Genomic DNA, 27,032 nt, shown 5'->3' with positions numbered 1-27,032 from the left:
GAACTTTTGAGCACTCGCTCAATGACAGTCACTGCCTACCTGCTTTTCCCTCTTTGACTAATCAAATTTTAGTGTCTCTGGGTAGAGCACTCATTCCCACTGGATTTTTTAGGGTGGGGGCAATGTAGGGGGCAGGAGGATGGATGGGACATTGGAACTGTCATTAATGTTCCATGTGCTTTCCAGGAACAAGAGTTCTGGCACTTAACATGAATTGATTTTAAACTCTAGACCTTAATCCTCTGGAGAGAATCAGAAGAAAAGCCGTGAGAGCAGCTGGGTTTCATTAGGAAAGAAAAGAGGGCATTCAGTCTTCGAGGAGGACAGTTTCCCAGTCCGGGCAATGATCGGGTTTGTCAAGAGAGAGAGAGCCCTCACAATGAAAAACCGCTGTTTCGGCAGAAAAGCGGCTCTAAATCTGGACCAAAGCACTCTCGTGTGGTGCACGGGTTGGAGCTCGTTGCCAGATCTTTCCGAGCGGCCCTCTTGCGCGGCCCCGGGCTGAGCCAGGTCCCGGCCTAGGGGCCGGGCGGGCCTCAAGGGCCTCGACCCACGGACAGCGGGATTCCCGGCGCCGGCGGCGGCGGCGGCGCGAGCGGGCGGGCGGGCGACGGCCGCCGCGCCTTCATTAGAGGGCGCTCTGGGGGCGGCTCTGCAGCAGCGCCGGCTCCCGCCGCTTCCTCCCCGCCGCCCCTCCCCGCCAGCCCCGGCGAGACGCGGCCGGGCCCCGGGGACCGCGTGTCGGCGCCGCCGGGGGCCGCGTGCGGGCCGCGCCGCTCCTGCTTCCGCCGGCCATGCAGTCTTCCGGCTCCTCTGGCTCCCGCAGCCGCGGCCGGGCCCGGGCCGGCCCGAGGTGAGCGCGGGCGCGGCGGGCGCAGGCCCCGCGGCTGCCACAGGCTGGGCCCCGGGGCGGCGCGGTGGGGCGGGGTGCGCGAGGCGGGGAACGGGTGTCGCCGTCGCGTGGCCCGGGGCGGCGGCGGCGGCATGAGGGCCGAGGGCGCGGTAGGCCCCGAGGAGGAGGCGGGGGCGCGGGGCATCCGCCCGCCTCCCCGGGACCCGCCCCGGTGACAGGTCCGGCCTCTGAGTCCCCGCCGTCCCCTCTGTCTGCAGGCAGCCGCGAGGGGAGTAGGGCGCCCTCGCGCCCGCTCGCGCCGCACCTCGGCCGCCGCCGCCGCGTCCATGACCGCGACCCCCCGGCCGAGGACGCCCGCCGCCGCCGCCGCGCCGCGGCCCCGCCGGTCCCCGCGCTCTCCGCCCGCCGCCCGCGCCCGCTGAGGTGAGCCCGGCGCGCGGGCCGAGCCCGCCGGCCCGACCCCGGCCACACCTCGGGCCCCGCGGCCGCCCCGGACTGAAGCGCCGCGCCCGCCTCCTCCCCGCTGCGTTCATCCCCGGCCCCGCCGCGCTGCGGCCGCGGACGGGGCTGCTCAGCCCGCTCCGCGCCGGCCGCCGCCGCCGCTCCCCTCCCCCTGCTCCCGCCCTTCCTCCCTTCCGCCGGAGCAGCGCCCACTCTCCCTCTGCCCCGCTCACCCTTTCGCCCGCGTTTCTGGTCCCCACCCTCCTCCGCGCACCTAAGAAGGAAGGAGCGCCAGACCCGATTTCCCGCAAACGAGCCATTTTAGCGGAACTCTTTTTTTTTTTTTTGCCGAGGCGAGGGGCCGTTTTCAAGGCTGAATCGGTGCAGACGGGCGGTGGTGAGGGTCGCGGTCTGCATCGCGCGGTAGGACACGACTACCGCTTCAGGCTTCTCTGCTCTCCTGTCAGTTAGGGAGCTGCGAAGGCGTGCGAGGCAGGTCGCTGTGCGGTGTCTTCCTCAGAGCCCAGCCCGAGGCTGCAGTGAGACGCGGTTGCGGGCCGGCCGCTGAGGAGGCGGTGGGGATGGTGTTATCATTTGCTAAATATATTGTGACATAGCCCGTGCCCGGGCGAACAGCTCCCTTGACCTTGTGGGGCTCCTCCTCCGCTGGCTGTCCGTCCCCCGCTGGAATTTCCCGGACGGACCGCTGAGGTACTACAGCGGGGGGAAAGCGTGGAGCCTCGATTTTTGTTTTCTTTTCTTTTATCCATTTGTTTTTGTGCTGGAGGTGACTTCTCTATTAGTGACTGTCTAGATGTGTTCACTCCGTTTTCCTTTTTAAATGAGTTCTCTTTTCACCTCAGCCACACAGGACAGACTTCCATGTGAGAATGGCTGTGACTCTGGAAGAAGCTCCGTGGCTGGGCTGGATCTTGGTGAAAGCCCTGATGAGGTTCGCCTTCATGGTCGCCAACAACCTGGTTGCGATCCCATCCTACCTCTGCTATATAATCGTGCTTCTGCCCCTCCGACTGCTGGACAGCAAGCGCTTCTGGTACCTTGAAGGAATGATGTACAAATGGCTTTTAGGAATGGTGGCTTCTTGGGGATGGTATGCTGGATATACAGGTAAGAGCATGAGCAGTTTTTAAAATGCATATTTTAAAATGTGTAATGTTTGCCTTAAATCAGGAGCGGTTTTTTTTTTTTTTTTTTTTTAAATGTATATTACACTTCAAGGGGAAGATGCTTTGATTATTGTAAACACAGAGAACAATTCTATTGAATTTTTTTTAAAGAATTCTAATTTAGAAAGGATGATATTTTCAGAAGTTATATATTGATAAATTCCTTACATAATGGCTTTTAATGATTGACAAGTACTAAAACCTGCCAGTGTAAGCTGTCCTAGAGGAGTAGGAGTGAGTTTTATAGGACTTCAGGGGTGATAAAATGAAGAGGTAAGATGTTTATCTCCTAATCATTGGGCATTAAGAAAAAGTACTGAGCCCTATTTGTGCTGATAGTTTAATAAAAGTTTCTTCATTTAATGGTGTACTTATGTTCACATTTGAAGCCAAGCAAAGGGTGGCTTTTTTTCCTGTTATGTATGTTTCCTTTGTTTACTAGAATCTATATCTTATCTGATAATTTTGTATTAGAATATTAAATGTAAGAAATTAAGTTTTACCCCTGTTAAGCTAATGTATGTTCAGAGTGTCTTTTAATAGATTTTTATTTCTGCAAGCGTAATGCTATTTTAAAGTGAACTTTTAAAGAACTGAATGAGAAGCAGTGTTTGTTTTCTGCTTATAAGCCTTACATGCTTTGAGAACTTGTGCCCTGGTTGTGAAAATTGTGTACTGTTGTATTTATTTGACATTTCCCCTCTAAAAAGTAGGATAACGGAAAAAAGCGATCAGGTTTCTGGCCCTTGTCTTGGACATTGAGGCTTTATCATAGAATTTTATAACTGATAAGCTCCTTAGAGGCAGTGCCGCAGATGCTGCGGTCAGTGGAGTCTGTAGCTCATATCTTGGAAGAGTGAGCAGGGTACTCTTAGGGTTGAACAGCACCGCAGATCCCCACTTGAAATTTTCTGTCTCCCTCTTTCCTGCCCAGGCGACATCTGCAGATTTTATGTACACACACAAGGGCACTGGCAGAACATAGCTTTTATGGAGTCTGACAGTCTCTTGCTAGGTTAGAGTGCTCTTAGTTGCCCCAGATGAAGCCTTTTCTCCTTCTGGCAATGCCATTTATCATTTTGCAAGACCCAAACCCCCAGGGATAGTATATGCATTGCTTCTTTGTTACATATCTTGTTGAGATTCCAGTGGTCTTTAGGTATGGTAGGTGAACTTCTGGTCCTCTTTGGGGGGACCTGGTGGTAGCAGAAGTAGCAGGAGAGAAAAGAAAATGAAGTAAAAATGAAGTTTTTGTCTGTGGTGCTGAATTTTTACCTGTGCTGCACAGCTGTCATAGAATCGCTTTGCTCTATAGAGTCTGAGCTTCCCCCAATATGCTATGCGGTACTAGTGGTTTGTTCTTTGCCCAGTATACTTAAGTTAGCTTGTTTTAAATGAGTTCATAGTATTTCTAGATATAAGTTCTAGAAGTTCATTCTACTTAAAAATAATGAAATTACTGAAACATTTGTGCCTGTGTGTGTGTTTGTGAAATATTTGTGTATAAGTGTTAGCATGATGAGAAGCTGGAGAAAAATAATTTGGCATTGACCTTGAGATTGTAAGGAGTGCAGTGGTGCTGACTGAAGTTAAAAGTTAATTTTGCTATGGCTACAGCAAGTCTGCAGTATATTTTAAAGCATATTTTCTTGGAATGTTTCTTCCTTGCTGCCTATAAAACCACGCAGTTTCTTTGGCCACCTGCTTGGAAGGTGGTCTTGGCATGCTCTGCATATTTTAGTCTCTCTGAAGCATCTGCTCTCCTTCAAGGTACTGCTTTTTGACCATTTGATTGGTTTGTCTCATTTAAATATAGAATATCTTGGTATGTGCATTTTAAATAGTCTTCCTATAGGTAGACTACTTCTCAAGGGTCTGGTCATAACAGAACACAGACAAGGTCAAACAAATGTAGGAATGACTTTTGTTTAAAGCCACATCTGGGTCTAAAGAAGCAAACATAAGCAGGGGTTGATGAGCAGATATACCCACAAGGGGGTTGTGTTGGGCTTTGTTTGGATTATATGTTTCATTTCTTACCTTTGTATCAAGGAGAGGGTGGGCCTGAGGTTTTTTTTTTCACCTTCCCCTTTCCCTGTTTTTAAGGTTCACACATGGAAAATTGAGCATTGCCAAAGCAGTGCTGCTCAACATATCTAGTATGTTTATGTTTTAGAATAAAAATTGCCAGACTTTGTTGAAAAACCACTTCTAAGGAAATCTTAAATGTTAATTAGCTACCTGTTAACTAGGAAACTGAAAATTGAATATTGGTATAGAATATCAGATTTTCAAGTTGTGACATTCAGTCTAAGGTAAGTGAATTACTCAGCTTTGCTGCTGAAAACTTACGTTGGTTATATAATCTACACTGCCCTATATAGTAGCTGCCAGCCATATTTGACTATTTAAATTAATTAAAATGAAATAAATTTAAAACTCAGTTTCTCATTCACACCAACCACACTCCAAGTGCTCAGTACTAGGTGTCTAGTGGCTACTGTAGTAGACAGTGGAGATAATAGAATGTTTCCATCATCACAGGAAGTTCTATTGAATAGAGCTGTTAAATAGTGGGTGTGACTTTTTCCTATTTCTTAGAAAAAGTGCATTTTATCTTTATAAAAGAATGTTTTTCTCAACACAATTCTAAACAGATTTCTTTTGGGGAAGACAGGAAGATTTATTAAAGTTTTATAACATTGTCCTTTAATTTGAGGCAAATATCATACAAGAAATGAGTCCTTTAAACTCAAACACACTTCTTGGATGGAGAATGGTGAGACTAGTTAAGTCTAAGAACTTAACTGGACGTTCTTGTACTTGATTTGTGTTCTCAGAGCTGGAGTGCTATCTGTGGACCCAGAAGAGGGAAAAGGATCTTCTGGTCTCTCTGCCCATTTCTGATTTTACGTTTTCTGTTCAGGGGAACACATTTCTTGAAAGAACTCTGAGGACGCTGGGGTTTCTTCATCCCTAGTTTGCTACTAGGTAGTGATGATTGTTGTGATCATATTTCCTTCAATGGCAAGTGCTGTCCAAGCCTCTCAAGTTGAGGGAAAGTTGTATACCGCCTTGCTCTCTTATTTCAAGAGCAGACCAAAAGACCTACTCCTTAATGATTCACATCTACCTGCTTTATTCAGAGCCAGGGTAAATCAGCATACTCCTTCGTCTTCAGTTTAAGTGAAGATTGGCAAATCTCAATGAGATATTTCTTTGAAATAATATGTTTATTTAAAATAGATTATTATGATTTTCATTCACTTCTTTTAATAAATACATTGTTCCCCATCCAAACACATCTAATTAAAGCCTCTTACACAAAATCCTTTAAAAATATTCACTGTAAGTAGAAGCTCCAAAATTTCTTATGCAGGATGAGGGGAGTCTTTTGGGCCACAGTCTGGCTGGAAGAGAGCGAGGTGCCAGGGGACTTAGCATCAAGCTATCTTTGCTTCGCAATCCTCGTTTCCCTTGGATTGGGTATTTACTTGGATAGCTGATGGGGATTAGGTTTAGCTTCCTCCCACTCCCCAGGGGACAGCTGTCATGGCTCCATGTTACTCTTTGGGGGACTATTTGATTATTTGATAGTGTTTTATGTTTTTTTTGCTGGGATAGTCATTGTGCGAGGAAAATTAATTATTATGAATTTTGTCTGCCTGACATTTAAGAGTTTTAATCTAGCATAGTATTTTTCCACCTTTGAGCCATAAACCTATTTAATGTGTCAGGATGAACGTAAAAAAAAACCCAAAAAATGTGAAATAGAAAAGATCAGAAGTATATGTATTTGTACTGGGTAGGTGATTGTTGTTAGTCTCTCGGTCATGTCTGACTCTTTGTGACCCCATGGACTATAGCCCGCCAGGCTTCTCTGTCCATGGGATTCTCCAGGCAAGAATACTGGAGTGAGTCATAGCTACAGATTTCATTTTTTTTTTTTTTGCTGTGAGCCCTGTCAGCATTTGAAAGACATTCTTCTGGTGGCAAGAGAACTGAAATTTAGAATTTTGGGAGTCAGCTGTCTTGATCTAGCTTTAACTTAAACATCTCTACCTAACTAGTAGGAGGGAGAGCCTTACCTGCTCTGTGCCCGGTGGCTGTGAGCGCCCTATAGACAGAGATGTAGTGTTCTTTATACCCTTAGAACCCAGTTCATTGCCTGATGCTCACAGGGTGCTCTATAAGTGTTCTAAGTTTTTGTGTTTTTTTTTTCAATGAATCCCTTCTGTCATTCTTAGTCCCAGCTGACCTTCCATTACCCCCCAACCCCCAGCCCTTGGAAGCATGGCATCTTAATCACTGGGCCGCCAGGGAAGTCCACTTCCTACCTTCCTGATTTTGATATCAGAACTTTCAGGAAGGTAGGCAGCTAAGGCAGCTCAGTCTGTTATCAAAATCATTGCAGTCCACAGAATATAAACCCTGAACTGGGTCACGTTTTTCACACACATGCAGGCATACAGACACCGACTACAATACCACATTCGTTAATTTAACACACCTTAATTGAGCTTCTAGTTTGTGTGGGAACAGGTGCATAAGACATAAATTATGACTTTAAGTCGGTCACAGCAGCTGTGGTCGGAAAGACAGTGCCGCTAACAATGAACACATCCTGGTATTAGGCTTAATGGAGATATACCATGGGATGAAAGAGGAAGGGCTGCTGATCTTGCCCCAGAGGTAGGTGGTAGCCGAGAAGAAATAGGGAATTTGGGATACGAGCAACTTTACATTCTTTTTTTTTCATAGGGAAATATTTGTCTGTGGGGCTAATTCTATCATCAGTAATTATAATAGATTCAAAAGATTTGAATAATGCATCAGTTTGAAATTTGCATCTCTATGATGATAATATTAGCTAACATTTATTGCAATGTAAGCCAAGCAGCGTTTGATGAGTTTCAGTCATTTGATGCTCACAGCAGTCTTATCAAGTTGGTACTATTATTATCCTCTCCTTTTGTTATTGATGTTGAAATTGAAACACAGATTTGACAATTACTTCCTCTTATGCATTAACTGAGTTGATGCTGCCACTAGTGTATTTTTGTATTTATAGAGCCATTATTGGCCTTTATATTATATTTTTAGAATGTTTCTTAATTTTTTTTACTACCCGTACTTTCGTTTCTGAGGCCTGAAATCTCTTCCTGAAACTACAGATTTTTAACTCCTGAAAGCAATCTCACGGCTGTGGATTTCCGCAAGAGGTTAAAAAAATTGTTGCTTCAACAAAATTATTTTTAATAAATAAATTGCATAAAATCCCACTTCCTTAAGATTCAGAAAACAACTCAACTGAAATTTTAGTTTTTGAGTGCTTGACAGTAGATTGTCATCAGGCTGAGGAGGTATTACAATGATGTTAGATCAACAGCTAATCTTGACGTAAATACAGGTGAGGACTGCTCAGTAGAGTATTTTGATTTTTATGTGGAAAAATTTTTATATATTAACTCAGCAATTTGATATCTAGTCTCACTCCAGAGATTGTATATTTGTATATAATTGAGTAATTATTATATAGTTTTAAGATATATATATGGTATATTTAATCATGTATACATATCCTATACATAGATTGTTACAGAAGCATATGAAACATTATTTGCAGTTCTTGTAAATGATAAGACCTCAGATTCTGGAATCAAAAAGAGCTGGAATCAAAAAATTCCTACTTTCTTTTTGTTTACATTTGCCTTGTAGATCTTTGCCCATCCTTTTGTTTTCTAACTGTTTAAATTACTTTGATTTACATGTATCTTTCAATCAGCATGAAGATAGGTTTTGCTCTGTGAGCAAATTTGCTTTATGAGGCAATCTGAAAATCTCTTTCAACATGAGTTGAATCCATTTACATTTATTGATATGTCAGACTTTTTTTCTGGGGTCTGTCATTGTATTTTATATTTTCTGTTGTAAAATATGTAAATGTTAAGTCTTTCACTGTGTAGTCTTCCCTTGCTTTCTTGTTCTTTTGATATTTAGGAAGGTTTGTGTTTTTGTCTTATTAGTTGCTTTTATGATATTTTTATATTACAGTTCACAGTAACTGTTAGTTGTCTTCTATGAAAACAGGTAAAAGTCTTTTAAAATATTCTCTTCTCTCTTCCCCTTTCTCTTCTCTATCACCCAATTTTAGTCAATAGTGAATAGTATTTATTCACTGTTGTATTTACATTTGCACTGTTATGTATTCTTTTACTTCTGCTACTTGATTTGTAAGCTTAAAGGCTATCTGTTGCATCAAGGTAATGAGTTAGCTTATTATTCTTCCTGCTCACTTTCTTCCATCACCTAATTTTTGTTATTTGAATTTATACATTATTATAGACTATAATGTTTGTGTTCTGTTTTATCACCTTTATCTTTTCCTCTTTTAGACTTAATTTTTCAGTTAAATATGTGTAATGCTCATCCAGACACTTTTGCAGAAGTTTTTCCTAGTTGGTTAAAGTTTGTCTTCTGGTAGTTTCTCAGTAACGAATCATGAAAACAAAAGGGAATATTATTCTGGCAGCATTTTCAGAACTTCTTTTTGTTGCTTTACACTTAGGATGGCTTATCAGATAATAAAGTCCTTGGCTCACTCTTTATTTCCTTGAGCATCTTACAGGTTTGTTCAGTGTCTTCTGGCATTAAATGTTGCTGTGTAGATGTGTGAAACCAACTTGAATTTTTCCCATTATTAATGATTTGATCTTTTTGCCTATTGGCCCAATGACTTCTGTCTCTAATACTTAGTAATTTTACTAGGATATGCTGGTGTAGGATACGTTGGCACATGTGTGCTTTTTTAATATGTAGACTCAGATCTATTTTTATTTCAGCAAAGTTTTCTTTAATTCCATCTTTAAATGTTTGTTTTGTTTGATTATTTTTGCTTTCTTTCTTGGTGACCCTAATTATACGTCTGTTGGATCTCCCTTTTTATGTGTTTTCTGTTTATTATTTTCCTCTAATCCCTTTGAACACTTTGGTTTGTCTCTGTCCTTAATGTCTCTCACTGCGTCTTCTGCAGCCTCTCTTCTGTGCTCTCCTTTCAGTTGCTTCATGTCTGCGATGCTTCTGTTTATTCTTCTGTTTCTTCCTGAAATGGCTCTGCCAGGTCCTGCTTCTGTTGTTCCTGTTGTCTAGTCACTTCTTGCTTGAGTTCTCATTATACTTATGCTTCGTGATCTTCTTCATATTGGAGTGACTTCATTGATTAATTTCTTAATTTCGTGCAAGAGTATGTAGTTACAGTTTTCATTTTCTCCGTTGTAATGTTTTTCTAGCAGTATTCTTTGACAGTTGGTATGCTGTGCTGCTCATTTCTACTGTTTTTCTTACAGTATCTCCAAGTCATTGCTGTGCCAGTTTCCCTTTGGTTTCCTGTGATTTAGTGAATTGGATTTCCCCTATTCACTTATTTGTAGGAGGTAGGGGTGGGACCAGAGTACATTTCCAGATTTTTTTTTTACCATATGAAGCCTGATTGTGTTCTCTGTGGTGCCACAAATCCTCTGTCTCTCCAAACCAGACTAAGTCCAGGAGGCTTTTTGCCACCGCAGCATGCCAGTGTAAATCCCTCTTCTTAAGGATGTGCGTCTTCACGTTGCCTTCTGAGGTCTGCCATTTTGGAGCCCTCTTCATCACACGCCACACGTTCTGTCTGTCTCTGCTCTCCACTTCCACTATAGATTCTGTCCTGTGTCAGCTTGCTTTGATCTCAGCCCGGTCTCATGTATTGTGGAATTTTTATATTTTTGTTTTTCTCCTATACTTCCAGGAAAAGAGTTTTGTGAGGTTTTCTTTTTCTCTTTCTCCTTGTTGCTATGTATATTTTCTAGGAAGATTCACACCTATAACTCTACAGTGTTCATGCAAATGGAAGATTTTTATTCAACTGTGTAGTTATAATGCAGGCAACGCTATGTCCATTTAAATGTACTACTAGTTGATTATTATAAAGTGGAGACTAGTTTTGCTACATATTTAAATTCCTTTCTTTCTGTCCAAAAGCAAGACATAGCCTCCCCATTTTTCCCCCCTCCCAAACTGTTTTGGATTTTGGTTCTCAAACTGTTTTGTTTCTTGAAATACTTATCACTGGAGTATATAGAAGATAAATACTCTGTTTCTACTTGACTTCAGAAAGAAAATGTCACTAAAATGAATGGAAGAAGTGACTTATCTTTGATACTTGAGTACGGAATATGAATGAAATGTAACACTAATACTATACTCTAGGATCTGGTCTGTTGACCACTTTGAAAACTTTAAAGGTGACTAGTGCTACCAAACTTTGATAAACATATTTATAGTATATTATTAAATATATTAAGTATAGTATATATGTTATATAAAAAGTATATTATCTGTATTAAATATGGTATATTTATAGTTTGAAAATGTTAGTCACTCAGTCATGTCCGACTCTTTGCAACCCCATGGATTATAGCCCACCAAGCTCTCCAGTGGTCATGTATGGATGTGAGAGTTGGGCTGTGAAGAAAGCTGAGTGCCGAAGAATTGATGCTTTTGAACTGTGGTGTTGGAGAAGATTCTTGAGAGTCCCTTGTACTGCAGGGAGATCCATGAGTCCATCCTAAAGGAGATAGTCCTGGGTGTTCATTGGAAGGACTGATGCTGAAGCTAAAGCTCCAATACTTTGACCACCTCATGCGAAGAATTAACTCATTGGAAAAGACCCTGATGCTGGGAGGTATTGGGGGCAGGAGAAGGGGATGACAGAGGATGAGATAGCGGATGGCATCACCGACTCGATGGACATGAGTTTGGGTAAACTCCGGGAGTTGGTGATGGATAGGGAGGCCTGGCATGCTACAATTCATGGGGTCGCAAGGAGTCGGACACAGCTGAATGACTGAACTGAACTGAACTGAAGCTCTTCAGTCCATGGAATTCTCCAGGCAGGAATACTGGAGTGGGTAGCCATTCCCTTCTCCAGGGGATCTTCCCAACCCAGGGATCAAACCCAGGTCTCCTGCATTGCAGGCAGATATTTTTACAATCTGAACCCAGGGAAGCCCATATTTATAGTTTATCTGTTATAAACTAGTTTCAAGAGTTTCTTTTCAGAGTTTGCAAACTAGTAGCCATATTCAGCAGCCAGTGGGACTTTATTTGATCTTTGCAGTTTTTCAATTTTTTTATTTAGTTGGCAACATTTCAAAATTAGGGGGTTTTCCCAAAACATGAAAGATGAAACCAAGGTTTCCAGCTCTTGAGAAATGAGAAATCTGACTCTGTTGGGGCCTCACGTCTGGCAGCAGTTGGCTGGATTTGAGTGGTGGCTTTCTCCTTTAGATGGTCCTGTGCTCTCCTGTTTACCCAAGACCCCACCCCTTCCTTGTCCTCCTCTGGACCTGCTTTGCTCACTTACGTTACTGCCTGGACCCCAGAAACTTAAATGATATTCATTTAAAAATACTCAAGTAACAATTACTAGTCTATTTCTGCTGGGAATATGATAGTTTTGCATTTATGGCCTTTGACAATGCCTGTATCCTAATGAGTTGTACCATTAAAACCGAAAGTTGGTTAATGACCTCAGGCTCTGATTTCATGCAGCAGAGGCATGTGATGAAAACTGCAAAATGAAATGCCATTAGTAAGAACTGTGGTCACAGGTTTTTCAAGTTTCATGTACCATATTACTCGTCTAATGAAATGTTTCCTGTTATTTGTGCATTCAGTAGTCGGTAGAATGTCTCATTTCTTCTTTTGAATATAGTCATTGAAAACCTAGATGATTAAAAATTGGTAATTTCTTTTTGCTTTTCATATTTGAGTATGAAAAACAGAGCAAGTCTAGTTGATTTGTTTCTTTATAGTGTAGATAATTTTAAAAGTGTTATAAAAAGCATACATAAATTTTAGTTATAAGATTATCCTTTTTCTTAAGTTTTATAGATCTGATCAAGTTTTGCTAGTAACACTCTTTCCCCCAAATTTTTTATTACTCATTAAACTTTAAGACCACATTTCATTTATATATTCATCAGTTGATGAACATTTGGGTTGTTTCCACTTGTTACCTTTTGTAAATAATGCTTCCAGAAACATTCATGTATGAGTTTGGGGTGAATATACGTTTTCAGTTCTCTCGGACCTAGGAGTCCAATTGCTGGGTCATATGATAATTCTGTGTTTAACTTTTTGAGGAACTGCCAAACTTATTTTCCATAGCAGTTGTCACGTTGTGCATTCTTACCAGCAGGGTAGAAGAGTTCCAGTTCCTCCATATCCTCGCTAATACTTTCTCTTATCTGGGTTTTTGTTTTTGTTGTTTTAGTTTGGCCATCCTAGTGGATGTGAAGTAATAGCTCCTTGTGGCTTAGATTTGCATGTTCCTAATGACTAATGGTGGAGAAGGTAATGGCAACCCACTCCAGTACTCCTGCTTGGAAAATCCCATGGGCGGAGGAGCCTGGTAGGCTGCAGTCCACGGGGTCACTAAGAGTCGGACACGACTGAGCGACTTCACTTTCACTTTTCACTTTCCTGCATTGGAGAAGGAAATGGCAACCCACTCCAGTGTTCTTGCCTGGAGAATCCCAGGGACGGGGGATCCTGGTGGGCTGCCGTCTGTGGGGTTGCAGAGAGTCGGACATGACTGAAGTGACTTAGTAGCAATGACTAATGGTGTTGAGCATCTTTTCATATGCTTATTAGCCAGTTATATATCTTTGGAGAAATGTCTGTTCAAATGCTTTGCCCATTTTTAAATTGAATTATTTGTCTTCTTAGTATTGAGTTATAAGGTTTTTTCTGTGTTTTATATACTACACTCTATCTGGTTTTTTCATTGGTTACTTGTGTTATTGGTGTCATCTAAGGAACCACTGCCTAATCCAAGGTCATGCAGGTTTACACCTATGGGTGTTTTGTGTTTTTTTTTCCTTTGGGTTTTTTTTTCCTCCCCTCTGTGTGGCATGCAGGATCTTAGTTCCCTAACCAAGGATCAAACCCATGCCCTCTTCATTGGAAGCATAGAGTCTTAACCTCTGGACTGCCAGGGAAGTCATGTGTTTTAAGAGTTTAAATTTTATACTTAAGTTTTTGATCCGTTTTGAGTTAATTTTTCTAGGTAGTATAAGGTATGGGTTCATACTTCATTCTTTTGCATGTGGAGGATATCTAGTTGTTTTAGCATTGTTTGTTGGAAAGACTGTTCTTTCCATATTGAATGATCTTGGCACCATTGTTGAGTATCCAGTTGGCCATATGGGTTTATTTCTGGGCTCTCAGTTCTGTCCTTGCGCCAGTACCACACTGTTCTTTATTACTGTAGTTTTGTACTAAGTTTTACATTTTAAGTATATTTTGCTGTATTTCAGTACTTTAAAAATTCATGATCCATTTTGTTACATAAAATGACTTCAATAATCATGCTAGTTCACTAATCAGAAATCCTAAAGTTGTTTTGGATATAAAACTGTTTACTGTGTTTTTCAAGAATTAATATTTATAATTGGATTAAATCGCCCATTTTTACCTCTGTGTTGAGGAAACGCTTACAAGTTACGTATTTCATAGGAGTTGTCTTAGAGATAATGTGATTAGAATTAATAATATTTCTTTCCTGTTTGTTCTGTCAAGAAAGTAGAGCCTTTGTTGTAGAAATATCTTGTGTAACTGATCAGTCAAATGCTTATTGTCTATTGCCAGTTACAAAGTTATTGATTTATATAATACTTTGCTGAACAGTGTGATTTAGATTCATTTCTACCCAAAGAATTTTTGGTGTAGTTTCTAGTTTGATGGATGGTTTTGAGTTTGCTATGAACTATGGGTCCAAAATGCTTTTGCAAAAAATTTTCTGGAAAACAGTGTTCAGTATGCACATTTTCCCCAATGTGATGGTTCTACTTTTTAAAGTTAATTAAAGTCATTGCAGAGAAGAAAATTAACTAGAAGCTAAATTGATGTTAAAAATGGATGTATAAAATGGATTATATGGATCAGGAAAAAGGGTGTCATTTGGAATGAGTTGCAGGATTTTTTTTTAACAGGTGGGATTGTTGTTGTTCAGTCACTAAGTCATGTCTGACTCTTTGTGACCCCATGGACTGCAGCACGCCAGGCTTCCCTGTCCTTCACTGTCTCCCGGAGTTTGCTCCAACACATGTCCACTGAGAAAGTGATGTCATCCAATCATCTCATCCTCTGTCACCTCCTTCTCTGCCTGCCCTCAATGTTGCCCAGCATCAGGGTCTTTTCCAGTGAGTTGGCTCTTCACAGCAGGTGGCCAGAGTATTAGCACTTCAGCCTAAGCGTCAGTCCTTCCAATGAATATTCAGGGTTGAATTCCTTTAGGATTGACTGGTTTAATCTCTGTACTGGCCAAGGGACTCTCAGGAGTCTTCTCCAACACCACCCTTCAAAAGCATCAGTTCTTTGACATTCAGCCTTCTTTATGGTCCATCTCTCACATCCATACATGATGACTTGAAAAACCATAGCTTTGTCTATAAAGACCTTTGTGGGCAAAGTAATATCTCTGCTTTTTAATACACTGTCTAGATTTGTCATAACTTTCCTTTCAAAGAGCAAGCATCTTTTAATTTCATGGTTGCAGTCACCATCCACAGTGATTTTGGAATTCAGGAGAATAAAATCTGTCACTGCTTCCATTTTGTCCCCTTCTATTTGCCATGAAGTGATGGGACCAGATGCCATGATCTCAGTTTTCTGGATGTTAAGTTTTAAGCCAGCTTTTTCACTCTCCTCTTTTCACCCTCATGAAGAGTCACTTTAGTTCCTCTTCACTTTCTGCTGTTAGTGTGGTGTCATCTGTATTTCTGAGGTTATTGATATTTCTGTTGCCAATCTTCATTCCATCTTGTGATTCATCCAACTTGCCCTTTTGCATGAGGTACTCTGCGTATAAGTTAAACAAGCAGGGTGAAAACATGTAGCCTTGACGTACTCCTTTCCCAATTTTGAACCAGTCCATTGTTCCATGTTTGGTTTTAACTGTTGCTTCTTGACCAGCATACAGATTTCTCAGGAGACAGGTAAGGCGGTCGGGTATTCCTGTCTCTTTCAGAATTTTCCATAGTTTGTTGTGATCCACACAGTCAAAGGCATTAGTGTAGTCAATGAAACAGAAGTAGATGTTTTTCTGGAATTCCCTTGCTTTCTCTGTGATCCAGTGGATGTTGGCAATTTGATCTCTGGTTCTTCTGTCTTTTTGAAACACAGCTCGTACATCCAGAAGTTCTCAGTTCATGTACTGCTGAAGTCTAGCTTGTAGGATTTTGAGCTTTTCCTTGCTAGCATGTGAAATGAGCGCAATTGTACAGTAGTTTGAACATTCTTTGACTTTGACTTTCTTTGGAATCTTCCCTCATAGCTCAGTTGATAAAGAATCCGCCTGCAATGCAGGAGACCTGGGTTCGATCCCTGGGTTGGGAAGATTCCCTGGAGAAGGGAAAGGTCACCCACTCCAGTATTCTGGCCTGGAGAATTCCATGGACTGTAGTCCATGGGGTCGCAAAGAGTTGGACACGACTGGGCGACTTTCACTTCACTTCACTTCTTTGGGATCCGAGTGAAAACTGACCTTTTCCAGTCCTGTGGCCACTGCTGAGTTTTCCAAATTTGCTGGCATATTGATTGCAGGACTTTCACAGCATCATATTTTAGGATTTGAAATAGCTCAGCTGGAATTATATAACCTCCACTAGCTTTGTTCATATTAATACTTCCTAAGGCCCACTTGACTTTATACTCCAGGATGTCTGGCTCTAGGAAAGTGACCACACCATCATGGTTATCCAGGTCATTAAGACTTTTTTTGTATATTTCTCCTGTGTATTCTTGCCACCTCTTCTTAATCTCTTCTGTTTCTGTTGGGTCCTTACCATTTCTATCCTTTATCGTGCCCATCCTTGCATGAAATGCTCCCATACTCCCTTGATAGCTCTGATTTTCTTGAAGAGATCTCTAGTCTTTCCCATTCTGTTGTTTTCCTCTATTTCTTTGCATTGCTCACCGAAGAAGGCCTTTTGTCTCTCCTTGCTATTCTCTGGAATTATGCATTCAGTTGGGTATATCTTTCCCTTTCTCCCTTGCCTTTTGCATCTCTTCTTTCCTCAGCTATTTGTAAGGCCACCTCAGACAACCACTTTGCCTCCTTGCATTTTTTTTTTCCGAGTGGTTTTGATCACTGCCTCCTCTACAATGTTACAGACCTCTGTCCATAGTTCTTCAGGTATTCTGTCTACGAGATTGAATCACTTGAATCTACTCATCACCTCCACTGTATAATCATAAAGGATTTGATTTAGGTCATACCTAAATGGCTTTGTGGTTTTTCCCTACATTCATCAATTTAAGCCTGAATTTTGCGATAAGGAGCTGATGATCCAAGTTTTTGTGATTGAGAGACTGAGTTAGGCAATCATTTTAAAGCTGAAATAACCTTTTAAAACTGTTTTAAACCTCATATCCTTGTATACAGTTGTAGTATTCTATTACAGTTAATAATTATTTCTAAATATATATGTTATTGGAGATACCATGAGGTATTGGGGAAAAACATTGACTTTTGAATTAGTATGAGTTTGAGTTCTGCCATGACTCATTGCTAGTTGTATAACCTTGAACTTAACTTCTCTGAGCTTCAGTTTCACCATCTTTATTAATGGAGGTATTGATAATATTTATCTCTTGTGAAGTTTAAATGTGGAGTGAATAGCTTGACATTTGGTACTCTATAAATAATAATATTATCATCATTATTATTATTACATTAATGCCTAGGAAAACAATTATGTTTACCTTTGTGGGAAAGGTATGAATAAAAGCTAACTTATGGAATAATTTTTGAAACACATTTGAGGATACTCAAACTTGGCTCAGTATAGTTCTTATGCTTTAAGCAATAAATAGAAATTTATTGTTAGTAGTTTAAGCCATAGTCTAGCTAAATATTAACTAAATTTCACATTTGTACATTATGAAATGTTTCAAAACAATATATGTTTAACTTTTCTGATTCATTCCATCACCTATTCTAATACCAAATATTTGAGTGTCTTTTCTGTCAGACGTTGTGCTGGTGGTGGAAATAAAACAGTGACAAAACAGAACAGCTCCTGTTCTTCTACAACTGACTTTTTCCCATGGGAGACGGAAGGAGGTCCATGATAACTGTGAAACCCCAAGTGTGAAAAGGGCTGTGAAGGACAAGTATAGGCGCTGTGAGAGTAGGTAGCAGAGGGCTGGTTGTGGAGATGATGGTGTCAGGGAGAAATGGCCTCCTGGAGAAAGCGACGCTGAGACTGAGACTTCAGCTACGAGTGGACCAGGTGGTGCTGGGGGAGGGCTGCACGCACAGGGGATACAAAGAGTGTGTGGTGTAAGAGGAACGAAGGGAAGAGCAGGTGGGATGCAGCAGGGAGTGGATGAGGGGGGCAGAGCGGCGGTGAGGGGTGAGATGGTAAGGCCTTGTGGTACTGACTGAGGATTCTGAAATTTATCATAAGAGGAAATAACGCAAGGATTTTAAGCAAGGGAATGATGGAAATCAGGCTCTGTAATCCATTTCCACAAAACTCTGCCTGTTTTGTGAAAATGGACTAGCAAGGTGAGAGTATGCAGGCAGTACCCTCTGCAAGATTCTCAGCCTCCCCAGGTGAGGTGATAGTTGCTTGGTCCAGGGGTGATGGTATTGGAGATGGAAAGAAGTGAACTAATTTGGGAAATTTTATGGGAGGAAATTATTAGGACTTGCTGAGAGATTGGACATAGAGGATGGAATTCATGGACAGGTGATGGGGTTGACTATGAGGTTTCTGGTGTGAGACGCTGCATTCATAGGGAAGCCCAGAGAAGGAGCTGTGTTAGAAGAAAGATGAAAAAGTGAGCGTGGGCTGAGTGAGAAGCATCTAAGTAAAGCTCTGAAGTAGATACATGGATATGCAGTTTAGATCTCAGGAGAGAAATGTGAACTAGAAAGATCAATTGGGAAATTAACAATGGTACTTAAAGCCATGGAGATGAATGGGTTCACGTAGGGAAATTGTAAGTACTGAGTGATGGGAGACCAGGGCCAGACTCTGAGGAATGCTGACACTTGGAGGTTGGGGGAGAGGAGGGTAGTAGAGCCTGTGAAGGAGCAGCTAGAGAAGTAGAAGGCATGCCTGCGCTACAAGTGTGTATCAGAGGTCAGCAGGGTTCCAGCACAGGGATTCTCCAGGAGAGCTGCTCAGAGTGTCCGTTTTGTAAGATAAGAGCTGATTCATCCTTTCATCTATTTGGCAAGAGCACCTTCATTGAGGTAGGAGTGAACCTAGCTTGGAGTGAGTTGGAGATGAATGATCAATGGAGGAAATAAAATGGAAACATGTATGTATGATTTTCCAGAAACATGGCTCTGAAGGAATAGAGGGTGATAGTTGCAGGAGATAAATTGGGTCAAGGGAAGGCTTTTGCTTCTTTTTTTTTTTTTTTTAAGATTTAAAGCTATAGCTTTTGACCCACTTAGAGTTGTACCTGATGAAACCAGAGTCATTTACTTACACATCTCAAGTACTGAGGAAACTGTTCTAAGATTGAATGAGACAAGGCTGATAGAGCTCCGTGATACGATGAAACGTGGAAAGCACTGAAATGCTGCCTCTGGTGACACAGGCAGGTAGCAAGGCAGAGCTGCCATGGTTTGATCCTGCTGCAAGCTCTTACTCAGTAAAGCTTCTCTCCCTTGGCCCCTCTGCATTTCCCCATTGATGTTTTTCCTGTCCCTAAGCTCTGTTCTTCAGTTTCTGTGACAGTGTGTCTCCTATCCAAGCCCGTGACATCCTTTCCTGCGGCTCTAGTTTCTGCCGCTTCCTTCTTTCTGAACCTCTTTGACATGTACTCTGCAACTGTGGTTACACACCTTTGGACTGGGAGTTCCTGCAGTGCTTCAGAGTGCTCTCAGGGCTTCGAGAATCCCCAAATATATTAAATGCCATTGACTCGCTGGGAAAGACTCTGATGCTGGGAAGGATTGGGGGCGGGAGGAGAAGGGGACGACAGAGAATGAGATGGCTGAATGGCATCACCAACTCGATGGACATGAGTTTGGGTGAGCTCCGGGAGTTGGTGATGGACAGGGAGGCCTGGCGTGCTGCGATTCATGGGGTCGCGGAGAGTCGGACACAACTAAGCGACTGAACTGAACTGAACTGATGGTTGAATAAATAATGGGTCTTATAAGTACATGTTAATATTTTTCAAATATATGTAGCTGCTGTTTTTTTTTTAAATAAGAAATCCCTTAAAAGCATTATAGACTTTACAGTTGCTTTTTGTTACCAATCTTTTCATTCAGTGCTAAGAGAACTACTAGCATAGATGTCTGCACATTTTCTTCACCTAATTTTAGAATGCTATACCACTCACTTTGAGAAACAATCTTTCAGTGTCAGGGGGTAAATATTATAAGATATAAAGTAAAAAATTTAATAGGTTACCAAGGTAGGGCAGTAAGACAAGTGTTGGCGAAATGCTCAGATTTCCTTGGTCACGCACTGCACACTGTGAGGCATGTCGGATCTTAAAGTTCCAGGGGTCAAACCCATGTCCCCAGCACTGGAAACACTGAGTCATACCCACTGGACAGCCGGGGAAGTCCTACACAGATTTCATGTCTCATTTCTCTGTGCTCAGAGGGTCTATATTGCCAGGCCCAGGTCTTGTCATGTTTTGTGAGGTTAAAAAAGACTGTTCACACTTGAAACAGTTAAGACTCGCTGCTCCACAACCAGAATTCTGGTTCATATTTTTTCACTGTTGTTTTTACCTTTGCTGTTCCCATCTCTTTAACTAGCTTGTCAGTTAGTTCAGGGCAGGGACTGTGGTTCTTTCTTCTTCTTTATACCTTTCTGCAGAAATTGGCAAGCTACAGCCTTTAAGCCAAATCCAACTGTTTGTTTCATAAGTTCTCTCTAGCTAACGAGGTTTTTTACAGATGACGGTTTGCAGTTGATCTGATGATAGGAAACGCTAGCTTTGAACCCCAGTTCACTGAAATCTTACCCCTCGCAAGAAAGAATTTTGTTCTTCTCTTTAGTAGACCAAAATCACAAAAAGTTGTATTCTATTATTTTTATATTTTCAAATTTGTCAATAAAGATTTATAGAATTTTGTTGTAAAACAAATTTGTTACGTAAATAGCTATATAATTTACTCAATTCTGACTCTTGGCCCGCATAGCCTAGAAGTTTTACTATCTGACCTTTTAGGGAAGAAGTGTATTGATCCCTGCTTTATAGTGATAATTGCCAAATTAGTCTGCACATCTATATTATCAGAGAAGCTTTGTATGTATATGAATTTCTCTACCCTGGAGAGTATGATCAACATATTGAGATGGAGCCTGAGAACTTATATTTTTAACAGGCCGTTTAATTGTTTAGGAATCACTGCCTTTTAATGCAGGGGTCCCCAACCTCTGGGGTCTAATGCCTGATGATCTGAGGTGGAGTTGATGTAATAATTATAGAAATAAAGTGTACAATAAACATAATGCATTTGAATCATCCCAAAACCATACCACCCCTCCTCTCTTTTTGTGGAGAAATTGTCTTTCACGAAACCAGTCCCTGGTGCCGAAAATGTTGGGGACTGCTGTTAATGCATTCATAGGGTTGAACCCCAAGATATAGTGAAATGAATATTGGATTAGATATCAGAGGACAGCTTGTTATTTTCTTACCTCAATATTTACTAACTATGGGACCTTATCCAAGTAACTACTTGTTCTGCAGGTTTTTAAAAAATTTCTAGTTCCTTTGTTTATAGAGAATTTTGCTTAATCCTCTACAATAATAGTTCTTTTACCTTGTGGGGTTCATAAGAACCTCTTTTAGAGTCTGATGAAAGCTCTGGGCTCTCCCCTCAGAAAACTGCACCTGTATTAATTTCATGTGGTTGCATAACAAATGAACACAGAAGCGTTTAAAACAACAGAAATGAATTCTTATCACATTTCTGGAGGCCTGAAGTTCAACTCCCCACAGAGGCTCTAGGGGGAGATTGTCTGCCTCTTCCGGTAGCTGTCAGCATTCCTGGGCTTGTGGCTGCATCACTCCGAGCTCCGCCTCCAGGGTGATTTGGCCACCCCCTCTGCTCTGTGTCTGTCCTCTGTGTGTCTCTTGTAAGGATGTTTGTCATTGGCTGAGGGCCCACCTGGGTAATCCAGAATTAGCTCCTCTTCTCAAGAGCCTTAACTGAATCACATCTTTTACCATATAAGATAATATTCACAGGTTCCAGAAACTTGACATGGTTATCTTGTGGAGTGGTTGTAGGGGAACATTTTTTGGCTTACCACAGTACCTTTGCACATACTCACAGTTTTACAGGCAGTTTCAAGGGGTTCACAGCTCTTTTAAGTCCATTTATTGACCCACAGATTCCAGGTTTGAACTCCATGCTCAGTGAGAAGAACTTTATACCTTTAGTGTATTCTAGTCTATTTACTCTCTCCTCAATGTCACGTTACATTCATCTCCTGTTAATATGAATCTCAAAATGATGATGTTTTCTTCTTGTGACTTAGTTTCGTCAGTTTATAGTATGCTTTGAGTTAGTTTCTCTGATTCCTTTAGGAACTATTTATCCTCTAGTATCTCTTGCCTAGAAAATCCCATGGATGGAGGAGCCTGGTAGGCTGCAGTCCATGGGGTCGCTAAGGGTCAGACACGACCGAGCGACTTCACTTTGACTTTTCACTTTCACACATTGGAGAAGGAAATGGCAACCCACTCCAGTGTTCTTGCCTGGAGAATCCCAGGGACGGGGGAGCCTGGCGGGCTTCCGTCTATGGGGTCACACAGAGTCGGAGACGACTGAAGTGACTTAGCAGCAGCAGCAAGATTTATTGTTAAAATATAAACCTTTCACAGTCCTTTTTACTTAATTCTGTCAGTAATGCTTCCAGTGAGGAGAGAAACTTACCTTAGCTGAGTACCTGATGTTCCAGGCTATTTACCAAGTGCTTACATGTGACTTCTTCTTAAATACTGAAAACAGTCCTGAGAGGGAAGTAGTATCAACCCCGTTACATAACTGAGAAAAGAAGACTTCTGGACGCTAAGTAACTTGCTTAATGTGGGTGCTAGAGCTAGCAAGGGATAGAGCTGGTCTTTGAATGAAAGCCTACTCTACAGTCCATTCTATTTTTATTATACGTTGAAAACAGCATACTTCCCTTTTAGTTGAATGGTTAATAATTTTGTTAAACAGGGGCTATCTATGCTTTGGTTTTCGGGACAAAGAGACAGATTTCAGTCAGATTTATAGTGCTTACTTATAGTATTACCTTTTACAATATCTTCTTTGAGTTTTGGCTTTAAGTAAGACTGATCCATGGCTTGTATGTGTTTAGTGCTGTTGTGGCAATTGAGGGAATAGGAATGAAAATCCTGTAAAATAGGAAATTTTTTACTAATGTGTAGTTTCTCATTTAATTATATTCTTAGTACTTTCTTCTTTTAGTATCCTGGATTTCAACACTTAGGAATATGGTCAAACCTCAAACCAGGGGCTATATTATTAATAGCTCCAACTATGAACTTTGCTTCAGGCCTCTTGGGCAGTTAGCTGGTGTGAATGCTTGTATCTGCTTTCTGCTCCTCTGTTTTGAGCGGCATCCCCAATTTTGTCTAGCTCAGTTCCACTTAGGATGTCTACATTCATGATGCATTTGTGAGCAATTCTCTTTCCCAGGTCAGTTTTGAATTCTACTCATTGCCTTTTGCCATGGGTTTGGTTGGTGCCCTGGAATTGTGCTCTGGAGACTCTCCCCCTTTCTCTGTCCTGCTTCCCAACTTCTTTGCACCCTCATTCATCAATAGATCATCCCTTACCCAAAGCAATTTCCCTGTCTCTCTTGTTTCACCTTATTGATTGCTGTCTCCTTCTATTTGTGTTTTAGTCTTCCAGGATATAAAAATACTAAAGACATTCTCATCTTTAAAAAAAAAAAAAAATCCCCCACTTAACAAATAGCTACTCTCCCTCATCCCTGCAGTCCTGCATCTCTTCCCTCCATCCCACATTTTGTCAGTTCCTTCCCTACAGGCTTTCTGTGGTTTGTGAGATAGTGTGCAGAGCTCTGGTGCTCTACCAGCCTGGCCCAAACCTGCCTCTTGAGCCACATCTTCTGGTATTCCTATCCTTTATTCCTCCCGTTCCTTTGCAGGATGTCCTTTCCAGCAAAAGCCAGTTGTCTCTTTGCTTACATGCTATTCCTGCTAACCCAGGAGTCTTCCACCATTGTTAATCTTCTCTCTATTCAAAATAATTTCATAAGAACTCTCAAATGTCCAGTTACTGTTGAATTGGAGGATCTGGTAACCTGGGTCCACATTTCCAGATAGCAGAAACAGCTTAGAACTGGAACTTTTGGAGGGGGTGAGGCATGCAAACTATTTTGAACACAATACCACTGCTCCCTTCTGTCATATAGGAAGCCCAATGCCCTCAATTTTGTCACCTGCTTGGTGACAAAAAAGGAATTTTATATTTCCTGGTTTCAATTCTAGTATCTGACGTCTAAAGGTACCTCTGTAACCTGACCTTCGTATTTACAGTTGCAGCCTCATTTTCTAGTCTTCCCAATAGCAACTGTCTGTCTAAGGCTATCTCCCCCGTGTCTTTGGTGTTGCTTACATTCACGTTTTGTCTCCCAATGGTTTCTTCTCTCCACGCCTCTTATGGTATGCATTTTCATGTGTCATGCCTTATTCCCTAGTTTATTTTTTATTCCGAATAAGTGAGCAAACTTCTTGAGGGCTGGGATCATGTTACATCAATTAAAAAGTTTGCTTACGTTTTTTATGGAAGAAAATGAATTTTTAAAAAGCTGAAACCATCCTGCTCAGTGGGCTGCTGTCATGATGACCGGCACGTGAGAGCTGAATTGAGGAGGCGTGGCAGGTTCACAATTTCAGTCTCAGGCTTCCCCCAGGGCACACACCTGAGGAGTGGAAAGGCAGGCAGAATTGCTTGTACTATTCTAAATGTTCTCTGTCTCAGTCTTTTACTTCTTCCCTTCCTTACTCTATCTTCTCTCAACCTTTACCTTTCTTTCTCTCTTAGTTTTCTTGCTAAACTCTTGTAGTTGAATTTAATGAGTGAATTCCTTTTTGATACAATCCCTGTATATGCAGAGAAATGTTGGGCTGGAGGAAGCACAAGCTGGAATCAAGATCGCCGGGAGAAATATCAATAACCTCAGATATGCAGATGACACCACCCTTATGGCAGAAAGTGAAGAAGAACTAAAGAGCCCTTGATGAAAGTGAAAGAGGAGAGTGAAAAAGTTGGCTTGAAGCTCAACATTCAGAAAACTAAGATCATGGCATCTGGTCCCATCACTTCATGACAAATAGATGGGGAAACAATGGAAACAGTGACAGACTTTAATTTGGTGGGCTCCAAAATCCCTGCAGATGGTGACTGCAGCCATGAGATTAAAACATGCTTGCTCCTTGGAAGGAAAATTATGACCAACCTAGACAGCATATCAAAAAGCAGAGACATTACTTTGCCAACAAAGGTCCGTCTAGGCAAAGCTATGGTTTTTCCAGTAGTCATATATGGATGTAAGAGTTGGACTATAAAGAAAGATGAGCACCGAAGAATTGATGCTTTTGAACTGTGGTGTTGGAGAAGACTCTTGAGAGTCCCTTGGACTGCAAGGAGATCCAACCAGTCCATCCTAAAGGGAATCAGTTCTGAATATTCATTGAAAGGACTGATGTTAAAGCTGAAACTCCAATACTTTGGCCACCTGATGTGAAGAACTGACTCATTGGAAAAGACCCTGATGCTGGGAAAGCTTGAAGGTGGGAGGAGAAGGGGACGACAGAGGATGAGATGGTTGGATGGCATCACCAACTCAATGGACATGAGTTTGAGTAAACTCTGGGTGTTGGTGATGGACAGGGAGGCCTGCCTGGCTTGCTGCAGTCCATGGGGTCGCAGAGAGTCAGATACGACTGAGTGACTAACCGAACTGTATATGTCTATGTCCCCCAAAGTGGCAGAATCTTGTTTACCTATGAAGAAAATAAAACTAATTGAATGAATGAATACATCAGTAAGTGCTTTAGAGGATAGTAAGCAAGAGCGGTTGTAAATTAATTATCCTTATCATTTGCATGTTTTTTCTTGCAACTAATTCAGTCAGCCAAGGGGTAGCCACAGAGTTCTGCTTCTTGTATTTGAAAAAGTATCTGTGAAGTAAGGAACTTGATTCAGATACCTCTATGTTCCTTTCAAGCTGTAAACGTCATTAAAATCAAAACTCCTCCCATATGTTATGGTCTGATTCTAAAGCTATTTAGAGCTCTAGTAGCAAAGCAGAGAAGCGTCTACACTGCGTACTTATTTCCTAGCAGTTTGGTGTAATCCTCTACCTTTAGGAGAAGTTAGAATTTCCCTTCTTCTAATTACTCATTTTAGTAACCTAAGGCAGACAGTACTTAATCCCATTGCTTACACTTTCCCAAGGGAATCAAATGAAAGTACTTTTTATTTAAATCCAAATCTTTGAATTTAGTGTACTGTTCTGTTTGTCATCTTGCAAGTAAACGAAAGAAGCTATTTAAAAGGTTGAGAAAACAAAACTTTGAACAAGTTGAGGATTTTGTGTAGAGTGAGGTACTTTTATTGGAACATTCTGTAAAAAGAAACAATATAAAGTCTTAGCTATTTCAGTTCTCAGTGATTTAACAAAATTCATTTGAAGCAGACTACTCAAGGGGAGAGGTTTTTTGAATGTGAGAAAATGAACATTTAGGAAACAAAAAGAGTGCAAATCCATTAGTAACATCTTCTAATACTTAGGTCTGGGACAAAAAACCTCCCTGAATTACTAAAAGTAAGAAGTCAAATGCTGAAAACTTGGAGAAAACAAAATTATTTTTAAAAGGAAGAAAAACAACAGAGTAAAAAATCATCTGTAGTTCTGCCATGCTGCAATGATCTCTATCCTTGGTAATCACATCCTCCCCCTACCTGTAACCCTTGGCAATCCCTGGTCTGTCCTCTTTCACTATAATTTTGTCTTTTTGAGAATATCATAAAATAGAATCACGCATTATGTAACCTTTTGAGAGACAATTCCTGGTCTGTTTTCTTTCACCATAATTTTGTCTTTTTGAGACTGTCATAAAATAGAGTCATGCATTATGTAACTTTTTTGAGGCTGACTTCTTTGACTCAACATGCCTTTTAAAGTTGTCCAAGTTGTGGTACGTATCATTAGAATGCCCTTTTTTGCTGCTAAGTCATATTCCATTTTATGGACGTATCACAGTTGATATCCATTCAACTACTGAAGGACATTTGGGTTGTTTCTAGTATTTAGCAATTATGAATATGGCTGGTGTAAACATTCATGCAGAGTTTTCTGTATTGACATAAGTTTTCATTTCTCTAGGATAAGAGTCAACAAACTATGCCCAAATTTTCCTGTTGCCTGTTTTGTATGGCACTATGAGCTTAGAATTCCTTTTACTTTTGAAAA

The 27,032-nt window shown here is 41.3% G+C and overlaps 1 protein-coding gene and 1 long non-coding RNA gene across 11 annotated transcripts in view; both read left to right on the top strand.

Moving 5' to 3' along the window:
• The first annotated feature begins 680 nt into the window (after positions 1-680).
• LPGAT1 (lysophosphatidylglycerol acyltransferase 1) overlaps positions 681-27,032 on the top strand; it is an 85,081-nt gene continuing 58,729 nt past the window's right edge. For 7 of the 10 annotated variants that reach the window (XM_088845251.1, XM_088845253.1, XM_055419035.2 and 4 more), the window contains exons 1-2: positions 1,137-1,276; positions 2,158-2,422. In XM_088845251.1, the coding sequence (XP_088701377.1) occupies positions 2,185-2,422 (238 nt within the window). In that variant the 5' untranslated portion in view covers positions 1,137-1,276; positions 2,158-2,184. Of the gene's footprint in view, positions 854-1,136; positions 1,277-1,610; positions 2,006-2,157; positions 2,423-27,032 lie in introns of those variants that run through there. The other 3 variants (XM_055419036.2, XM_055419033.2, XM_088845252.1) reach the window with 3 other exon arrangements.
• Positions 19,525-25,594, top strand: LOC148775083 (uncharacterized). Its single transcript, XR_016039579.1, has 2 exons — positions 19,525-22,606; positions 24,670-25,594. It is a non-coding gene; the product is annotated as an uncharacterized LOC148775083 (long non-coding RNA).

Source organism: Moschus berezovskii, chromosome 17 (assembly GCF_049115385.1).
Source record: "Moschus berezovskii isolate FMDL1 chromosome 17, NW_MosBer_1.0, whole genome shotgun sequence".
Classification (NCBI taxonomy): Eukaryota; Metazoa; Chordata; class Mammalia; order Artiodactyla; family Moschidae; genus Moschus; species Moschus berezovskii.
This window is presented reverse-complemented; position numbering and strand designations above follow the sequence as displayed.